This window comes from Diuraphis noxia, unplaced genomic scaffold (genome assembly GCF_037042655.1).
Source record: "Diuraphis noxia isolate RWA-SAM2 unplaced genomic scaffold, SU_Dnox_SAM2 contig0002, whole genome shotgun sequence".
NCBI classification, from domain to species: domain Eukaryota; kingdom Metazoa; phylum Arthropoda; class Insecta; order Hemiptera; family Aphididae; genus Diuraphis; species Diuraphis noxia.
In genome coordinates this window covers 70,551,654-70,572,527 of record NW_028301712.1, presented here as the reverse complement: position 1 = coordinate 70,572,527, position 20,874 = coordinate 70,551,654, and the positions used below count along the sequence as shown (strand labels likewise).

At 26.1% G+C, this 20,874-nt stretch overlaps 2 protein-coding genes across 6 annotated transcripts in view; one reads left to right on the top strand and one right to left on the bottom strand.

Annotated features, from left to right (window-relative positions):
* Positions 1-9,408: 9,408 nt before the first annotated feature.
* The window catches only part of LOC107173088 (uncharacterized), a 94,595-nt gene continuing 83,129 nt past the window's right edge, over positions 9,409-20,874 (bottom strand). For 3 of the 5 annotated variants that reach the window (XR_016190337.1, XR_016190338.1, XR_016190336.1), the window contains 4 exons: positions 18,835-19,100; positions 15,890-15,974; positions 10,358-10,455; positions 9,409-9,656 (listed from right to left, as the gene is read on the bottom strand). Coding sequence is in view for 2 of the 5 variants with exons in the window: in XM_089219907.1 (XP_089076033.1) it covers positions 15,170-15,173; positions 15,890-15,974; positions 18,835-19,100 (355 nt within the window). In the remaining 3 variants the exon portion in view is untranslated. Of the gene's footprint in view, positions 9,657-10,357; positions 10,456-11,378; positions 15,975-18,834; positions 19,101-20,874 lie in introns of those variants that run through there. The other 2 variants (XM_089219907.1, XM_015523463.2) reach the window with 2 other exon arrangements.
* On the top strand, positions 9,649-15,237 carry LOC107173082 (alkylglycerol monooxygenase-like). Its single transcript, XM_015523454.2, has 9 exons — positions 9,649-9,867; positions 10,079-10,206; positions 10,287-10,438; positions 10,503-10,606; positions 10,677-10,839; positions 10,919-11,070; positions 11,145-11,279; positions 11,343-11,462; positions 14,836-15,237. Exons 1-9 carry the CDS (start codon positions 9,754-9,756, stop codon positions 15,079-15,081), a joined length of 1,314 nt encoding a protein of 437 aa, XP_015378940.1. The 5' UTR covers positions 9,649-9,753; the 3' UTR covers positions 15,082-15,237.

The following is a 20,874-nucleotide window of genomic DNA, read 5'->3' as shown; positions in this document are numbered from 1 at the left end:
TATACACTTATAATAAACAACTACTAACGAATGGTATTGTTATTGTAGTCGATTTCTACACTGCAGCTGTATATTCATTAACGAGATATTATCTAATATTATATATTGTTATAGAAGATTATATAAATATGAACATGTATTACCCGATACCGATTTTGTTTTAAAATCAGTTCAAGAGTTTTTTTTTAAATCTTTTTGTTTATACATTTTAAGAAATATTTCTATTTTACAATACAACTTATTTGACAATATTATATTAATTTACATTTTAATTCAAAACTGTTGTATCTTATGTGCCAGTATTTGCAATAAATTATTAATTTGATTTTGTTTTTTAAGGTGTACAGACAAATTGAGGATAAACTATTCTATGGTAGGTATAGAAATTCGTCTAAACTAAAAATACTTCGATTCTTTATAATAACATAATTAAGCTACCTAATCGATTAGGTAATGTACATATTTTATTACTTATTTGAATGACATATAATAGTTTGGAAAATATAATTACTAATTATTTAAATGACAAATTATAATAAAATTATATGTTATGTTAAATGTTTGTAGATATAATTTATTGTTAAATATATTAAATGTACTTAACTAAACGTGAACTAATTCTTGGAAAATGTAAATAAATTAGTTTATGATTACTTTTTGATATTTTAGAAAATTGCACTTATGATTATTAATAGATTTACTAAGTAAAATTAAAATTAAAACTAAAATACTTATCAAATAATTCAGTTTTGCTTATTTAATTTAAAATTCGTTGAAATAAATAAAAATATTTATTTAAGTTTGTTACTGAAAAACAATGTCTTATAAATTATAATCGTCTAAATATAAAAAAAAAAATTAATTTAGTTTATTTAATATATTTTAATTGAGTTATATTGAATTTTTTAATTTGTAAATAAAAATAAGTTTTATTCTCGAAAAATAAACAAGTTAATATCATTAATTTATAGTATAATAATTAACAGTTAAATCTTTTATGTTAACTTATTATTTATGCCCATAGCTAGCAGTAGTAGCATAGTATTGTTTTAACGTTGTGTACCTATAATGCACATTATAGTTTTTAGTTAGATTTTTTTTCATAAGTTTTGATTCTCAAATAATTATAGTTTAAATATTTTAAATATTTCTATTTCATTTCATTTAAAAATAAAATAAGTACCTCTTATTTTGGCCAGCTTAACAAAACCTTTATTGCATTATAAGCATTTCTGAGGGTACGCTGTAAATATATTAGTAGTGGGTCAAGAACATGATAAATAAACACGAAACCTTTTAGGTGCATTTCATAGGATTTAAATAATTCTTAAGTAAGTCTAAAGCTTGTTGTAATAACAAGCCTGTTATATAGTTAATTTGTTTAAAATATTAAAATTTGTAAGGTAGAAAAAATGTATTAAATTAGTTACCGCTTTGTGGCTCTGTGATACTTTACGTACCTATAATACCTATATATATATATAATAATGTATTATAAATAGTATTTAATTAATAACTAATGCGTGTATATATAAGAGATTTTTACGTAAACTAATAGTACCTATGAATTATATAGTTTAATTTTATATAAATTATTTTTAGACCTAATTATAATTGTTTTTATAGGAATATAGAAATAGTGACTTCTTTTTAGTGACTATATTATACTAAAGTTTATGAATATTTAATTGCTAAAATGTCATGTTATAGTACTTAAGTACAAATATAAGTTTAATACCCGTTTTATTATTATAGAATAACATATGAACATGTTCAAATTTCAAATTTGTAATTTAAGCACTTCGAAAAAGTTGCGTATTTTGGGGAGGGGTTGTCAGGATAGCCCCCGAATATAACAAAAAAGGCCTAAATACTGGTATTATCGTTTATTTTATAAATTAATATTCTTATTTTACTATAGGTATCTGTCATCTCCATATCACATATACGCTTGTAAAATAATATTTACATATCGTGTACTTTAATAATGAATACCTCTCCTCCGAGAAATCACCCAAAATACGCCACTGCTCTGAAGTGTATTTTTATTATTGCTAATTTAATGCAGATAAATAGAATTATTTAATATTTATGTTATGGAATGATAAAATTTATTTATTATATAGTGGTAAATGTTAATTTCAAATTTTTAACTATATGTATTTAGAACAACTGCAGTTATTAATACAGTCGAGCCGTGATAAATTGAAAAACTTGACTACTAGATTTTTTTTATTCCTCTAGAAAAACCTTCCCTTATTAATTAGTTAGATATCTCGAATCAAATTTTTACCCCCCTTCGACTTCGAGTTATCGTGGCTTGACTATACATATTATGTAATATTACTTGATGATATAATATGCATATTATGTATTCATGGTGAAAATATTTTTAAATTAATTATTCCCCTCTTTATGATCGTCAAGTAGTAAGTATGTGTAATTGTAGTGAACTGTTTGATTTTGTTTACAAATACTTTATTTTTAATAGCAAGAATAATATTAAGAAATTATAAAAATACGGGAACTGAGCATTTTTATGTTTAACACATATATAAATTTAAATAAATTCTAAATAGCTTTGGGGGGCTTAGCCTCTTAATAAACATTTCAAGCCCCTCAATATATTTAAAATTTATACACAAAAAAAAATATAAAAACATTAAGAGTTTAATAGTTTTCGGAATAACTTTGAGGTATGTTTAAATTCATTAAACCATAATTTTAGTCATTTTACGCCTTAATAGCACATAAAAAAGAGCTTATTGAGTTTATTATCAATTTTTTTTTATCTGGAAAATGTCATTCATCAGTTGGTTTATTTATCGAATTTTTAAATTATCCAAACAGCAGACCAATATCAAATAACTATTTTACAATGTTGTAAAATTATTCATTTTGAATGTGATACCTAATAAAATAAAAATCCATTACAAATTAAATTATTAGGTCATCAACGAAATATATTTAAAAGTTTAAAACTGTACTTATGTACTTAGGAATATTTTAAAATACACTATTAACACTCACTACTATTATTCTAGTCCAATTAGGTAACTATATTTACTACACATTTCTGGGCCATTGTGTATACTGCTCTCAACCAAATAATAAAATACTAAAATAGACAATAAAGCAAATGTAAATAGTTAACCATACAAAATACAAATATTATATATTATAGATAAAAAATAATATAAGTTTTATGAAATATACAGATTACGTTCTTATATACAATTTATAGTTACGCCAATTTTTATAAATCATACATAGTAATATGGTATTAATATTAAATTATTTATTCCACGTTTAAGATTATAATGAAATGTGATTTTGATTATAAGTATTATTATTTTGTTATACTCACTTACACAGTTATTATACATATAAGAAAGAGGAGAATTAATAATTTTATAGGATACCATGTATACTAAATACTAATTTTTATTTAAAACCATAAGGTAATAGATTATATAAGTACCTATACCTTAATATCTTTAACCCGAATCGATTATAAAGCACAGTAAAAATTAAAAAAAATACATATATATATTATAATAATAATATTAAATATGATTTTAAATTTTATTGCAAGAATATTATATATTTTTGTAGTTTAGTTATTAATTTTGTCGAAATTCCTCTTTGAAAATTGAAGATTTTTTATTAAATGAATAGATGATTTCATAAGATTCATATCATCATTATTATAATGACTGAGAATAATATTAACTTATTCAATATTTATAAACAGATTGTTAATCATACATTTTAAATTTAAAAAAAAAGAATTCATTTTTATTTAATTTAATATAAAAAAAAGGGTCAGTGGATAATGACCTGCCGATTCTGCTGTACATTAGGTGTCTACAATAGAGTCACTTTTTAATTCAATTATGTAAATAATTGTAAATTAAAAACGATTCTGATCGAAGACGGGTTTTAGCCTATAATATTATTAGGTAGGTATAAGGTATACTTTATGTTATTTTTGTGTTAAAACAATTTATTTTACTATTAGACTATTTTACTATTTTACTAATTATTAGTACTACATTAGGTTAAATTTATTTTGACCTAAAAAATCACATTTGAAAATGTCATTGTATATGAAACATACAGTGAAAAATATAATTTAATACACTTTAAAAGTTGCATGTACATACAAATAATATTTTTGATTTGCAATAAAATAACTAAAAGCGTTATTATTGGTTTTAATATGTAATTTCGTCCACATTCGAATTTAAAATAACTATAAAAATAACTGTGTTTATACCCATATATTTTTAGATGTTTTGGTTACAGAACGAACTATTTACGTGGAACTTTGTTATAAATTTTCAATCCTTGGCTATGAAAATTGGGGGATTTTATAGCATAATCATTTTTAATTACAAAATAATTGATTTGATATTAGTTGTTAAAATTTCAACATGTTTGTAAAAAAATGTTGTCCATGTATTAGATTCTAAGCGGAGTGATGAATGTATTGATTTTACCATGATGTGTGTGTTTTTTATATATTTTTTTGTGTCTGTCATCACGTTTTGGGGCAGTAAAAGTGCTTCAATTTTTGACTTCAGTACCTCGTTCGATCAGAATGTGAATCTAGTTGGTATTTTGAGGGGTCAAAAGTAAAACTTCTCAATATTTTTCTAAATAATCGGGGTAAACAGACTAAAAATTTAGAAAGATTTTGAAAATGTAATACAAGATTCCTTACAAGTTTGTCAATCTTTATCAAAAATAAAATGTCCACCGAAATTCAAATTACATTTTTATGAGCATTTGATATTTAAATTTTTACAACATTGGATTTTCACTGGATTTTACATTTAGTGATTTTCTTATTTTGGTGTAACTCTAAAATAAATTACCGCAGATACTTGAAATTTTCACTGAATATTTCACTGAATATTGTTTATATAGGCATTTTCTACGTTTTGAACTGTTTACTGAAATTTAAATTTTTTAACTTTTTTAGTTTTTTTTCTATAAACATCGATACAAATGTATTTGTTGGGTAGAAAAGCTTGAAAATTTAATACAAGGCTTCTAACACATTGTAACAATAGCAGTTGAAAAATATTAAAAATACATAGACACGATTTATTTTTATAAGTATTTAAAGTTTAAATTTTGACTAAATACGTAAAAATTACGGCAATGTTCAAATTATCTTAGATAGAAATTCATAAAAGTTTTTCTTTTTAAATCAAAGATTTTAAAATTAAATACAAGACTCCTAACATATTTTTACAATAGCAGTTGAAAAATAAAAGAAATACATAGTGACCATTTTTTTTTTACTAGTATTTAAATTTTAATTTTAATAACATACGTAAAAATCACGAAAATTCGTAAATTATTTTATGCTAGAAAATTCATAAAAAATTTTCTTTTTAAATCTAAGATTTGAACATTTTTAATAATCTATAATATATTCTAGACAGATAAACCGTTTCCGCTCAGAATAGTTTTTCGTATACAATGATCGATATAATATCATGGGATTCAAATTTAATTCCATCCATTAAAGTAACCCACTTGTAACATTCTGTACGGCAGAGCGACATCCACGACTTATCCACTTTTTTTGAACTGATATGGTAACAATAAAAGAAAAAAAATTAATAAGATAGAAAATATGTTCGTGAATAGCTTAAAACAAGTTAAAATAATTTGGAAATTTTATGGTTCACAGATAATGGTAGTATGATATATATATATATTATATATATTATTTCAGTGGAAATAAAAAAATTCTCGTTTTTCGTTTTTCCCGGCGCTTTTGAAAACTACCGGGGAGTGTAACTTTTCGATACCACCATCTTAATTCACTTTCTCATCGGAAAAGATACTGAAGTTGAAAATAAAAGTATAATTTCGTCTACTTACAGTGTACACACACACAAATAAAAATATACTTATCATTGCAAAATTAATAAATTCATTGCACTTCTCAGAATCTAAAATATGCTAGAAAACTATCAAATAATACTATATTATGCATTCGATAGTCAAACAAAGTCTTCCTATTTTTTGTAGAATACTTAACACATTATTTATCCAAGCAATAGGTAATATTATCTATGTATTTCTGGAAGTTAAAATATAGTTTTTAGAAATGTTATTATATAATATGTAATTATTAACTTAAATATTTAAAATGTTTTTCAGTACATAGGGTTCATATATCATAGTAGGCCTTCAGGCCTACTCCTGGACATAGCGCCATACGAAAAAAAAAAAATATATAAAATAACATTGATGTGTTAAAAGATGAATGAAGTTAATTAGTGGAGTAGGAATTTATTTTACTGTTTACCTATAATATGATAGTTGATGGTATAAGGTATTTTTTTTAATTTTATAAGCCATTCAGACTGCTACAGTCATTAATATTAAGCATATTTGCACATTTTTAAAAAACATTTCTTTCGGCTAATAAGGAGCATTTACCAGAATTAACCTAAATAAATAATAATATGAAATATTACAATATTATGTTATGGCATTTATAATTACGCAATGTGTTTAAGAAAATTGAAAATATTTACTAATATATTCTTTTTACTATTAATTACTATTTAATTATAGTGGTACCTATATAATTATTTCGTATTATTAGAAATTTTAAAATGACGTATTCATATGTATTTGAGGTTTTCGTCTATTCGAACAACGGGATTAGATTTTGCGTTGTTATATTATATAGTCACAATTGCCACAATTCAGAATATTGGTATTGATAAATAACTAAATAGAGTGGTATGAACGATTTGGTATAATATCATTATGATAATATTATGTTATTTGATTTAATCACGTTGATCATCTCAAATACATAATCAATTTAATAATGTTATGTTTGTTACTAAAAAAATAAAAAATAAAGTAAATATGTACACATGAACGGATATTAAATTTCAACGTGGTCAAATAATGACCTCACATTATGGGATTTGCCTATGGCATATATTTCAATATTTGTAGTTGGTAGCAGATGGTGTAGAGACCTTAACTAAGATGGCCAGTGATGAATGGTAATTATTCGCGTGTTCTGTCATTGGATACAGGATTGTGTGAATTTTGATTTTGGTCTTCGGGTTACTCGGTATACAGTTACTGAGTTACTGTACGGTATGAGATGTTTATCTTTAAATAACTAAATAGGTATTGAACTGTATCCGAATGAGTGTGCAAATAAATCATAATTTTGTTTGGAGTATGGGGATATCAGTGACTTATACTATGCGTTTTAGTATATCGTATATTATATTAATTCAGCAATATCACAAATTTGCATAAATTTTTTTCTAGGGTGATCGACTACAGTGTAATAATTTTGCCAAAAGTACAGCTTTTATTTTGGTGTTACAGCTAATATTTTTTGAAGATTTAAAAAAATGTTAACTAGAAAAGCGTTTGTCATACTATAACCAATATATTTTATATTTTAAGCGTTTTCATATTAATAATTTAAACTCTGATGTTATAGAATGTTCCAGCAGGGGGTAAGTATCTATGTAACATATTGAATTAAAAACCATCAAGTTCAAACGTGGCCTATAATATGATGTATTATGGGCTGTAAAAAAATGTGTGTATGGATGTGATGGTTGCCTTTTGGATCGCTACCTACTTATACTATTTTCACAAAGTAGGTATTACGTTACGTTTTACGTAAATACATTACATTATTTTACAAAATAATTATCAGATAAAATTTAATTAATTTAATTTAATGTGACTGTTTAATAGTAATTTATTTGATATATGTAAATTGTATAGTGATAATTGTTACATGGTAAGATCATGTAATAGCTTCTCTATGAACTGCGGTAAAAAAAGTCCTCTGTAAAAGAGTAAAGCATAATATGTCTAAGGCATCCTTAAAGTAAAACCAGAAATTTAATCTTTTATTAAAAAAAAAAAAAAGAATACAATAACTAAAAATCATTATACTAAGTATAGGTCTTATTCTATAAAAGAAACAAATTTAAATAATTTAATTCATTATTCATACGAAAAAAAGTATATGTATGGATGTATGAGTAAAACCTGATAAATAAGCTCATATAGATAAAAACAATGGTTCAATATTGCGTGCCCCCAAAAATCGTTTAGTGTGCAAAGCTCAAAGAAAATAATGATATCACTAAAATACATGTTTTCATATTATATTCCATATAAGTACATACAAGATTAGTTGTTAATGGTTGGGCAAATCATTTAATCACAATTTATATTAATACTAATTGGAACGTAAATTGTTCATCAAATTGCATTGCCTGCTATTACTCTTACATAATTATATGTATTGGAGTTTTTATCTTTTGGACATTTTTCAAATTGATTTTTTTATACTTCCGTTTTATTTTCCAAGGAATTTTGGTAGTCTCTCTATTTCTACGATCACGTTATATTCTTTGATACACCCTTCATAAACTTTTTATGTTGCATATTATGTGTATAATTTAATTCAGTAAGATTGCGTTCCACATAATGCTTGATATAGCAGTGTTATTAATTATTACTTTTATATATAGTTATTTTAATGTCAAAAATAATTTTCTATGGTTTGCTTAGTTAAAAATATTAATATTTGCTACAAAACATAATATATAGGTTATGCTTAGTATACAGAGTGCTTAAAAAGTTTCTAAACGGTCATTAGACTAATTAGAACTGCGATAAACGTTAATATTATATAAATAATTAGGTGATTAAAATATATTTTATCTAATAAATATGCAGCAGTGTTACTTGATATTTCCGTACACATTTTTCTGTATAAAAATATGTAAACAATAATTAAGCGTTTCCGAATTTTTCGAACACCTTGTTTACAATTAAATATTATTATATAAGTTGTATACCCATTGTTTTTTTTTTTGTTTTAAACAAAATTTATAAAAATATGATTACAGCAGTTGCCTATTGATAAGTTTGTTGTATTAGTTTTTTTTATTTTTTTTTTTAAACGAGTAAATTGGTCGTTTATGTTAAAAAAAAATATCTTGAATACTGCTTTATTTTTATTTAATATACATATATATCGAGTCTTAATTGTCAAATAGAATTTGCATAATATTTCAAAGTAATATCTTTGGACTTAACGATACCGACTCTACATTTAAAAATTATATCGTTCATATAACTGCACAGTTGTTATACACTTTAGTGTTATCTTTATATCATTCAAATGTCCAACATCTTTTACCGTAATACATGTGGTCAGATAAAACTACAGTTGCAACTATAGGTAATACCTATACCCTGCAACAGCGTGGTGCGTATAGTTACAAAACTGTCATCTGTTACATAACTGCGAGTTATAAAAAGAATATAGAAAAATGTTTAAGAAGCCATAAACATATGTATTGAAAAAAAAAAAAGAACTGCCTATAAATATTATATTTCATTTAAGCTATGATTCTCATTATATCAGTTTCAATTTGTTCTGTAATTTTAACAATACGGTTTCTATTCTTGTCGTTTGTTCAACATTTCAGCCGTAAATGTTCAACGTCCATCTTCAAAAATTTGTTCATGACTGATATGTGTTGATAATACCGATATTTTGTCAGTGCAGTTCTCTCTTCGATTGGCAACATTTTCGTACCAAATACCGAGTGTAATCGCCAACCCTGAAAATATTATAACGTACCTAGTTAACACAATATTATTGTTATTTATATAATTATTAATGTTATTGCATCAAATTATATAAGTAAAAGCAAAACGATGAATTTTGAAAACGCCAATACAACAGTTTTACTGTGGGATATGTTCTACTTGGGTAATCCTCATCGACACATGTACAAGGACATCAAACATTTACCGCATATATACGCACAGGTAAATTGGATCTATAAGAGTCACGAACGCAATACGATATATATTAGTGTTAGAAGATTAAATTGCACCCTAAATCAACTGGAAAGGCGTGGTTGTATTCGCGGTAACCAAAAATATACATGTAAATGATGTATTCACGAATATTTCAACAATGTTTCATAGTGTTATCATTTAATGAAAATCATCATTAATATACTCACGATTTATTCAGGCTTGGCCATACTTCTTGACTTTATTGGTATTAGAAAATGGATTGCGACTATGGCAAAGAAAAGAAATACCTAGACTCAACGACAGCATTACCTCGATGAGTCATGCCATCTTGCAAGAGTGTGCCAAGTATGTATAAAAAATATATTGAAGATAACTATGCCTATTGAATACTATTATGTTTTATATATTATGAATTTTTTTTATAGATTGTTTTATAGAGGATCAGAACATTGTCTATACTTTTGGATTTATAACAATTATAAAATTTGCGAACTACCTTGGAATTCTGTAGCTTTCTGGTATTTTTCTGCGATCGCAGTTGATTTCTGTTATTATTGGATGCACAGAGCCAGTCATGGTGAATAATTTTGATTTCTGTAAAAAAAACATACAGTTAGGTAATTACAATTTATGTGCTCTAGAAATTCATATTTTTTGGGCTCAACACCAGGTTCACCACAGTTCTGAGGAATTTAATGTCACTGTTGGGATAAGACAATCGGTATTTCAAAGTTTAGTGGGCATTGTTAGTAAAAAATATTAAAAAATAAAAAATAGGTTAATTTAACATTTATACTGCGTCAAAATGTTGTTAGGTGTGCTATGCTCCTTTGGCTTTATTTGTTCCACCAGTCTTGTTGTTGGTACATCAACAGTTGAGTCTCTTATACCAAATTTGGATCCACACCGAAACAATAACAACTATTGGACCGTTGGACTATGTCTTTAACACTCCGGCATTTCACAGGGTGCATCACGGTACAGGCATAATATTTGAACTCTGATGAAATGGCACATGATAAAAAAATATATTATTCAAAGATCTAATTTTTTTTAGGGAGCAATCTATATTGTCTAGACAAGAACTATGGAGGCGTTTTAATCATATGGGACAGGATATTCGGGACATTCCAAGACTTCTATCCGAATAAACCCATCACGTATGGCTTAGTATACCAGAAAAATGCATTCAATCCTCTATCTTTACAAGTAATTATCTTGCAGGTGACAGTAGGTCTGTGTGCTCGTATTAAACATACATATTTTTTTTGAACACAATTTAGTTTTTCTACAATTTAAATTTATATTATAAATGGAAAAGTATGAAGGGTTGGAAGAACAAATTAAGATCAGTCATCAAGGGACCAAGTTGGATACCAGGTCTATCATGGACAGGTCACGACGGAAGGCGCGCCAGTGTAATGAATATAATCATCTCAAGTCTAGTTCTATCAAACTTAAGCTTCAAATATCTGATTTAGGTTGCAGGACATAGAAAAAAATATGACGTGAAGATATCATATGCACTTAAGTCATATTTATTAGTTCATTTCGTTGCAGTCGTTTATGGCTACTCTACTTTAACTACAATTCCACGTTCTGTAAGTGTACTATAACAATTATTTTTAATATTGTAGATATAATTTGAACAGTTATTCTTAAAATTTTTTTATATATAGTATCTTGTACAGATAAAATTTAACAACAATTTAGGTTTAATAATAAATAACAAATTAAAATATTGATAATTCACTCAACAAACAATTTTATTTCGATAATAATCATAATGCTAACCATTTAAAATAAAATGTACATCAACAACACACACAATAGTATATTATGACTTTAATATGATTTAAGGATATCAATAATATTACAACAACATATCACAATAACGAAATAACATAGTACGTAGGTATATAATATTATAAAATTTATATTTTAAATCTTAGAATATAATTATAAATTTTTTTTATAATAACTATAATATGTTATACTACATACATCATCGATAAAAAACCACAAATATTAAATTATTAACCTACCTAATAAAAATTAAATTAAATGTGTTCGGTTAACAATTTAACAAAAACCATATGTTAATTTAATTAGATAATAATTAGGTTAATTTTATTTTTTGAAGTAAAACTATTTTTAGTCCATTTAAATTTTACTTTACTTTACCCATATATTTGATTTTGGAAAATAAATTGAACAATAATTCTTATTGTTTAGTTGTTAATATTACTATGTTTAGTTTAGATCAGTACCTATTAAAATTTAAAAAAAAAACCGTTAAATAAAAATTAATAATTGGACACATTTTTATACTATATATTACTTTTATATAATATCTATATTCAACTATACTTTCGAAGCTATCTAAGTAAAATAATATTATATAACGCTATATCAGTGTTTAAAAAACAAACTGAACATGCATGTAATATAATCTTCCTTTTTAAATTTCACTTGAATGTTCTTAGTAATACATTTTTTAATTAAACCAATTCAACTTAAAAAGATTTCTAGCTAAATGAAGCTTAAATATTATCATCATAATTCATACCTAATGATGATTGTTATCAAAATATTTGTTTTTATTTATTTAAATTTTAAATATTTTATTGTATTAGGTATATTATACTTAAACTTAAAACTTCATTTCTAATGGAGGATACATATACTAAGCAAAATGGTTCAACTAATTTATTACGATCGCCCCCGTGAAGAGTTTGATTGCTAATTCCTTATGGGTATGAAGTATATTCAACATTTTGTGAATGATGTTGAATGATCATAAAATTTGTAAACGAAACACAACATTGTAACATTCTGCTTTATAATCGCCAACTTATGTCCTAATGCAAATAAAAACATAGGTACTTAAAATTCAAATAATTTTATTTGAGTATGTTTTTAATTTAAAATCTATGTAATTTCTTAACAACCCAACATGTTTCAAATTTATTTATTTGTGGTATAATAATGTAATTTTATATTTTGTATATTTTAAAATATCAATTGTTGAAAGTTTAAACCTTTTATCAATGCTTTCATAACGAACATATCCTCACTAATTGTAAAGAGAGACTTTTTCGAGATTTATTTATATTTTTACCGTAAGTGAAACTTTTGCTTTATGATATTGTTAATTTTCGAAGAAAAATATGTTTTTACTTAATTTTATTATTATTATCTCATAACTTAAAATAACAAAAATATATGTCTCATGCAAATATGTAATGACGACAAACATATTATAGGTAACTTATTTTAAGAAATATGAAGGACGCAGTTGTCAATTTAGTTAGGCATCATATTTTCGAAACATTGAGCTGAAAATATAACTAAATTAATATTAAACAATAAATGTATGTGGTATATCAAACAACAATTATAAAAAAAAAAAGATAGTGAAATTAATCAAAAATATTATTTTTTTTGTTTTGTTCTTAGGGTACTTCTTTCATTATATGTTTGTCATGAATGTTTAAGTGTTTTTTTTTAATTAATGTTTATACATAGGTCTCAATTATTAAAAACTCTCGATTAACAAAAAAATAATATGTATCCAATGTTTATAAAAAAAATGTTCAATATCAATAATATTTTACTGAGATTTTGTAACGCATTATATTTTTTGTAAGTTTGGGACCACAAGATACAGTAGAGAAAACTAATAAATTTTTCTGAAGTTACAAAAATTCTATTATTTTATATTGTGAATTCTGAACACATTATAATGTAAGCCATTGAAACCGTTTGAGATAATTAATTGTACTATTTGTATGCGAATTGAAATTATATAGGTAGTAGTTGTTAAAATATTTTATTTTTAATTTAATTTTCCAAATTTATAAAAATGTAATCGCATATAAAATACCAAAACAATTACTTAGAAAAAAATCGGAATAATTATCATAAAAAATGTTATGTATTACTTTTGAATAATGCAAAAGAACAAAAGTTGAGTTAATAATTCGGCGTCATCAGACTATTTTTTAAATATTTATATGAATTAAAAAAAAGTCTGTAAAAATATAGTTTAATAACATTAGGAAATTACTATAATAATAATTAAAAGTCAGAAATGTCGAAAAAATTATTGGTGTTGGCAAACATATAATATTGATATATTTAATAATCACTGACCACTGTTAGTATGAGATTAAAAATGTAATTATATTTAGTGCCTATATAAGTTAAATAATGATAAATATACTAATAATACATAATTGTAAGCACATTATATATTACATATATATTAGGCCTATAGTTGAACATGCTTTTATTATTCATATTTCAATTTTTCAATTATTATTAGAGTAATACTAGAGTGATAAAGTGGACAAACAATATAATAAATATTAAAAAAACAATAATAATTACAATAGATTAAGATGATACAGTACCTACGCTTATATATATATTTAAAAATGTTCTATGGTTTGTATTATGTATGTATTAGTATGAAATCTCATATTATAGTCATTGGAAAGGTTGTGAATTTAATGCACTCATTATATAGGCCAGTACGTGGTTTTAAGTATGCGCAATGAATTCCTATATAATTGTGAAATAATTATGCACAGTATTTTTATTATTATTATTTAAATTTAAGTAATAATAATAATAATAATACCAAATAACAATCAACAGTTATGTACCTTTAATACTTAAACAGTAGTGTTGAAAGGTACATAGTATAATATAAATAAATGTTAAAATTGTACAAACAAAATATATAATGGGAAAAAAAAACATTTCTGAATAATTTATATATTATAAACATCAATACTGTAGTTATTGAGTGTCGATATGAAAAATCGTTAAACACACAGCCCTGGTAATCTTAGTAGTGTAAAATATAGTGTTTATAATATTAATATATTATTGTAATATGCCTAGTTGCTGGTTATTGATATTCGGTTAATGGAATAACGATTTAACATTTGTTTATTTTTGTTCTAGGAAATTAATATTACGTGCATGGCGATTTCTACGTTTTATATTGTCTGGTCATTGACGAGCATAGGGTTGATGTTCGAGAAGTCCTCGTGGTCAAAATGCTTTGAATGCTCAAGATGCTTAACCATATTCGTTCATCTAATATATTTGGAACCACAACCATTTTTGAGTGAATTAACTGTCTTCGTATATCAATCATTAATGGGCTTCTCAGTTGTTGTTTGGGCCATAGCATGTGTAATGCGTTAACTTATCCTAACTTCAACTAAAAAAATTTATTGCACCCAATTTTGTGGCGTGTTTTAAAAAAAATCTTCACTACTAAGTCACTGGCTAGTCACCTGTCAAAAATAACGAGCACTTCAATAAAATAATAACATATGTTGGATAAAGTTTTATTACAAATTAATAGTCATTTCTTTACGTTTTGAGGTAAATAATATACGAAAAAAAGGTACTTGTAAAAAATTATGAATTATTTGATGACGTAAGTAAAAAAAAAATAAAATTTCATAAATAATGTAGATAAGACTATACCATTAAATTCAACAAACATTTTGAGATACAAATTAAAAACTTAAAAATACATTTAGGTTACAACTTTGGTTTAACATTTATATATATATATTATGATGTATATCTGATAACCTATTTAGTTTTGGTTTACCTACAATAAAAACATAACTATCAATTATAATTATACAAATATTATCATAATAGTTCAAAAAAAATCATAAAATATTATCACTTACAGGTTATATATATCCTCTATAGACATTATAACATTTGAGGTAAGTTTAACATTCAGAGTACAAAAATCTAGAAATCAGTGATTGCCATTTATTATTTGTATTTAGAGATTAATTTTTGGACGAAGATTTCTTTTACGCAACAATATTTACAATCGTATAACAAATTAACATCTCAATATTATTATAATGCTTACATTATACCATAATCATTAGCAGCTACCTTAAAGTAATTTTGTCAAGTATATTTATTATTTTATAACGTTCTTAGTAAAAATTGTAGTTTATTGAACTACTGAAGCTGTTACCTATACATGTATTCAGTGTTATTGTCCAATGGTCCAAATTCTTCTCGATCTAGTGAATTCATTAACTCTTCGTTTTTATTTCGAACTGAAATCACAGTACATGAATTATTAGCTTAAAATCAGATGTGTATGATATGACCAAGTATTATGATGTTGATGGTCAAATATTTTAAATATTTAAAGAATTATAATTTAATAACAATTGTAAAACAGCAATAATATTACAATGCGCTAACTCAAAATTAGAAAACATATTTTGTCAACAATAATGATAGTTACTTATGGCGTGATATTTATTAAAAATAATATTAAGTCAGTATTATGCTAATTTTAGAGTGTATACAAAAAATAAGTGATTGTTAATAAAATATATCACAACTTAAACTGAAAGAAATAGTGACTCGTATAGTGTTTGATGCTAAAAAAAAAACCACTCTAATGTATGAAAAGGGCAGTCTATCTGAGGGAATCGAAAATTGCTGCTCATATTGCAAAACATTTGCTGGTGAGGGGAACTAAAAAGAGATCTTCCCCATCCCTAACATTATCTCTCTGCAGCGAACAACTCCGATGTTGGTAAGTTATTTATACCTTCCAACACCCATGTAAAATAAATTATTATTCACATGATACGTGCACATCTGCTTTTGCCAACAGTGTTTTTGTCTCGGTTTTGCAACCTTGCTGACTGCAGCAGTCATCATAAATACAAAATTATATTAATACACATTGTAATACATGGTGCATTAATGTTTATTATTAATATATCGCTAGCAGTTACTTTAATTTTTTAATTGTAAAATAGTACCATATGCATTATTAATATTATAATATATTAAGATGTGTTTTGATGCATAATTTTAATATAATGTATTATAATATATTTATGACACATCACAATCACGCATATTCCTACTTTGTCATCAATCGAAATAAGTCTGTTTTTCGTTGTTACACTCATGGACGCGTTTATCAACTTATTGTGTGTACTTATACTGTTATACTATTGCACTTTTCTCATTCGTCTTATTTTTTGAATAAGCGTTTCTCAATCTGTGGTATGATTACCAGTCATAGGTGGTACACAAAGAAAATCTTGCTTTATAAAAAAAATTGAAATTATTTTTAACAACCAATATCGAAGTTGTCCAATCAAGCATTACTGTTTCTAATCCCTTTTGTGTCGATAAATCTGTGCAAAAAATATATTTCCTCAATTTAAAACGATGAATCATGTCATTATTCATTAAGTAGTTAAACTTTAAACCATACAACAATAAAAACAATAATTGTACCTATACTTACATATTATATAGGGATTTTACTCTTGTGCATTAAACGCTTGTATTTTCATAATTATGCAACTCCTACAATAAAATAGGCTATGCTTGTAAGAAAAACGTCAATGTTTTTTAATAGGTAAGCAAAAGAAAAATAGATTATTAGATCCTCAAGTGGCACTCGAACATTTTCGAAAAGTGTTGCGGTGGGACTCGGATACAAAAAGGTTGAGAAACACTACTTTAAATCATTATACTCCTGCACAATGACGGTCTTATCTGAGAACTGCAGCATCAGAATAGATACCGGTGACATCGCACAAATATTATAGTCGTATTATGATTATAAATTATTATTTCGGGTCAAAGACGGAGGAATAGCATCACTTATCAGGAATAAGCTATATGCTCGTTTTCTTTATTTCTTTTTACATATGTGGTACAATATAATATTATTATTATACTGACGCTGAATGGATGATTATAACGTATACCTAATATTATAATATAATATACGCATCATGAAGTCGCTCACGCCGTTTGGTCTTGTTGAAGGTAATAGAGAGAATACAAAATCATTGCGCAGAATATTAATAAACACTATTATATAATAAGAGTGTAGTGTGCGAAAGAGTTCACGAGAAACAGCTGTCGCAAAGTTAATATTATTATAAAATTGCTGCAGATATAGTGAGCAATTATAAAAGTGCACGAAGTGTGAAGGTAAATTCTAGTAAATATGTATACATGTAAGAACGGTGTACGTCTGTAACGTGTATGTACGTCCATGTGAATCCGACGAAATGATTTAACTTATCCGACACTATATGATTTCGTCCGACAAATAGTAATAAGCGGACGGACATTATTTGGGCAGTCACGTATGTGTGTGCTTTTACCATAATAATGCCATCATCATCACGACTGGTTCATAATAGTATAATATCATAACCTCGTACACTATATAACATGATATAAAAATATGTCGTGTATGACATGTGATGACTTCACTAATAATTACGTGTTTTAAGACATAGTTTTTGATTTAATAGTAACACTTGATCATAAAATTACTTTCAAGTTAAAATTTATAAACAAAATTTTTTTGTTAAACACGAATGACAAAATGGTAAATTTGTAAGATGGCAAAAAAAAATATGACAAATTATCATCGATAAATCATAACAAACACAAGGTTTTTTCAAAATAAAATATAAAAAGCTATGAGTCTATAAACTGCTTATCTGGGGGGGTGGAGTGGCCAAGCGGACTAAGGCGTCTGTTGCCATGCACGCAGTCGCCGGTTCGAACCTCGGTCACGACTCACGGGCGGCATCGTTCATTGGGCATTTCGCGGTATCTGGAGAGAGAGGCCGCCGCCCTCCAACCGGGCATGGCAGAAACCTACGAGTGCCCATTCGAAATTCTGCCAAAAATACCCACGTGTTTAAAACCTACAGTACCTTCCCCTACAGTTCCCCCAGGCTAATGACCTCAGTTGTCGAAGCCTTATAACCCTAATAAAAAAAAAAAATACTGCTTATCTGAATTTATTTTAGAGAGAGTATTTACTGTGTGTCACTCTAAACGGGTGATATATCCACAAAGCAATAAACATAATATATGTTATATCGTTATATCATAATCGTATGAAAAATTACCCACCGAGTTCGTCAATGACGGGTGCCATTCTTAGTGTTACGCCCACCAACAGCATACAAGTGATGAGCAACAGTCCGGCGGTGATTATAATTGTCCATCTCGCTCTTTGAGGTAAGTCGTCTGGATGTATAGTAGGTACGGGATGAGGTCTCATTACATTATGTTTGTCTTCTCCGAATCTTGTTCTTCGGATTTTTTTTTTCAACCGAGTCTTTGGGTTTTGAGCCTCTATATAATGCCGATTTTCTTCTAACATGCCAGCAGTAGATCTATATTAATGTATAAACACTTATTTTAAAATACATAATAGAGAACATCATTAAAACACTTTTAATTCCAAAGGATTGATTACTTTTGGATCCGTCTTTAATCAGTTATTAATTGATAGTCAATTGCATAATTGAAATTGAAAAAAAATCATTAACTATGTAATTAAAATTATATAACTGTTACCATTTTTTTCTCCATAATTTTACAGTTGAACAAATATTATATAGAAATTTTTGTCATTCTATTAGTTATAACATTTCATTCTAGTTATTTAATACGTTTCGGAATTTATAAAAATGTTAATAGGTATAGTATTATGTGTTTTTTATCTCATAACATGTTTTATATTATAGCTAATGCTGCCAAAATGTTTTTTAACGTGATACACAGTCAAGTAACTACCTATTTAGCCTATGAAGTTGGTTTTAATTGAAAATGTTAGTATAATATTTTGACGAAGAGTATGAAATAAATTTATGTTAAGTACCTGCAGCTAAATACAAAAAGTATATGCATATAAGTATCTACATATACCGAGTGATTTTTTTAACACGTGTAAATTTGGATTAAAATTTAATACTTATTTACATCTTCCTATACCTTTTTATTTTCATTACCTACATGGCCGAGCCCGCACCGAGTCTTATTTATCCCGAGGTGGTAGAACCGACCATCACGGGTCATGATGGTGAACGGCGACTAGCACCAACGGCATCGACCCATGTACAGAATTAACGTCCTGAGGGACAGTCGGGTCCAACTATACTGAACGCCGACAGCGCGTATATAATATAATCACAGTCCGTACGAATGTGACGGCGGTGTTGGGTTATGCGGGTGGGCGACCGCTTTCGCCTACTACATATCACAAGTCTCCGTGTCAGAGATTGGACGTAATTCATTTGGTCGTGCTAATCCACCCCCATAAACTTGGGGTCAAAGATACCAGCTCTCTAGTATCCAGTCTCTACGAGGTCCCGGAGATACGATTCGCAAGCAGCTGATACTGGAATTTAAGACAGAGACTACTACCACTTGATTTTTGTACCGAATTCAACGATTTTATTTTCATTGACTATTATTACAACTATTATAGTAACTGGTATAATATGTTTCGAGTACAAAACTACTAATCTTACCTTTTTGTTTTTAAGGCACCTACCTATACCTACACCGGTACATGATATGAATAATTTAATAAAAGTTTCATTAAATGATTCTTACAATAATAATCAACAAATACTCGTTAACTCAAAAAGTGATTAAGTAATTAATTATATAAATTTTTTACATATTTAAGTCATTGTAAAATAACATTAAAAAAAAAAATTTCATTATTCATTGTTATAATTTTCTAAATTTTTATTTTTTGATCGATATCATCAATGTTTAATTCAATATTCCTTAACAAAATATTTTTCTGACAATTTTGAGGTATACAAATCGAATTTTGAATGGATCGTTATTAAGTTTAAACACTCATAAGTGAACTTGTATAAGAATATATAATTTATAAGTATTTAAATTTTCAAGTTTAAAAGAGCACAATACTACATATACATTGTACACATAATGTGTTACTCTACTTCGTTCATTTAACTTCAATACATAAACTAAACTCGTCCAAAATTCAATTTTTGTATTTTAATTCAAAAAATAATTTTCCGTGGAAATAATACAAACAAAAAAAATTTTTTTTTTTAATATTGTTTCTTAATGACTTAAAATTATATAAATAAAAATATATAAATCTTCCTCAAAAAGTTGAAACTT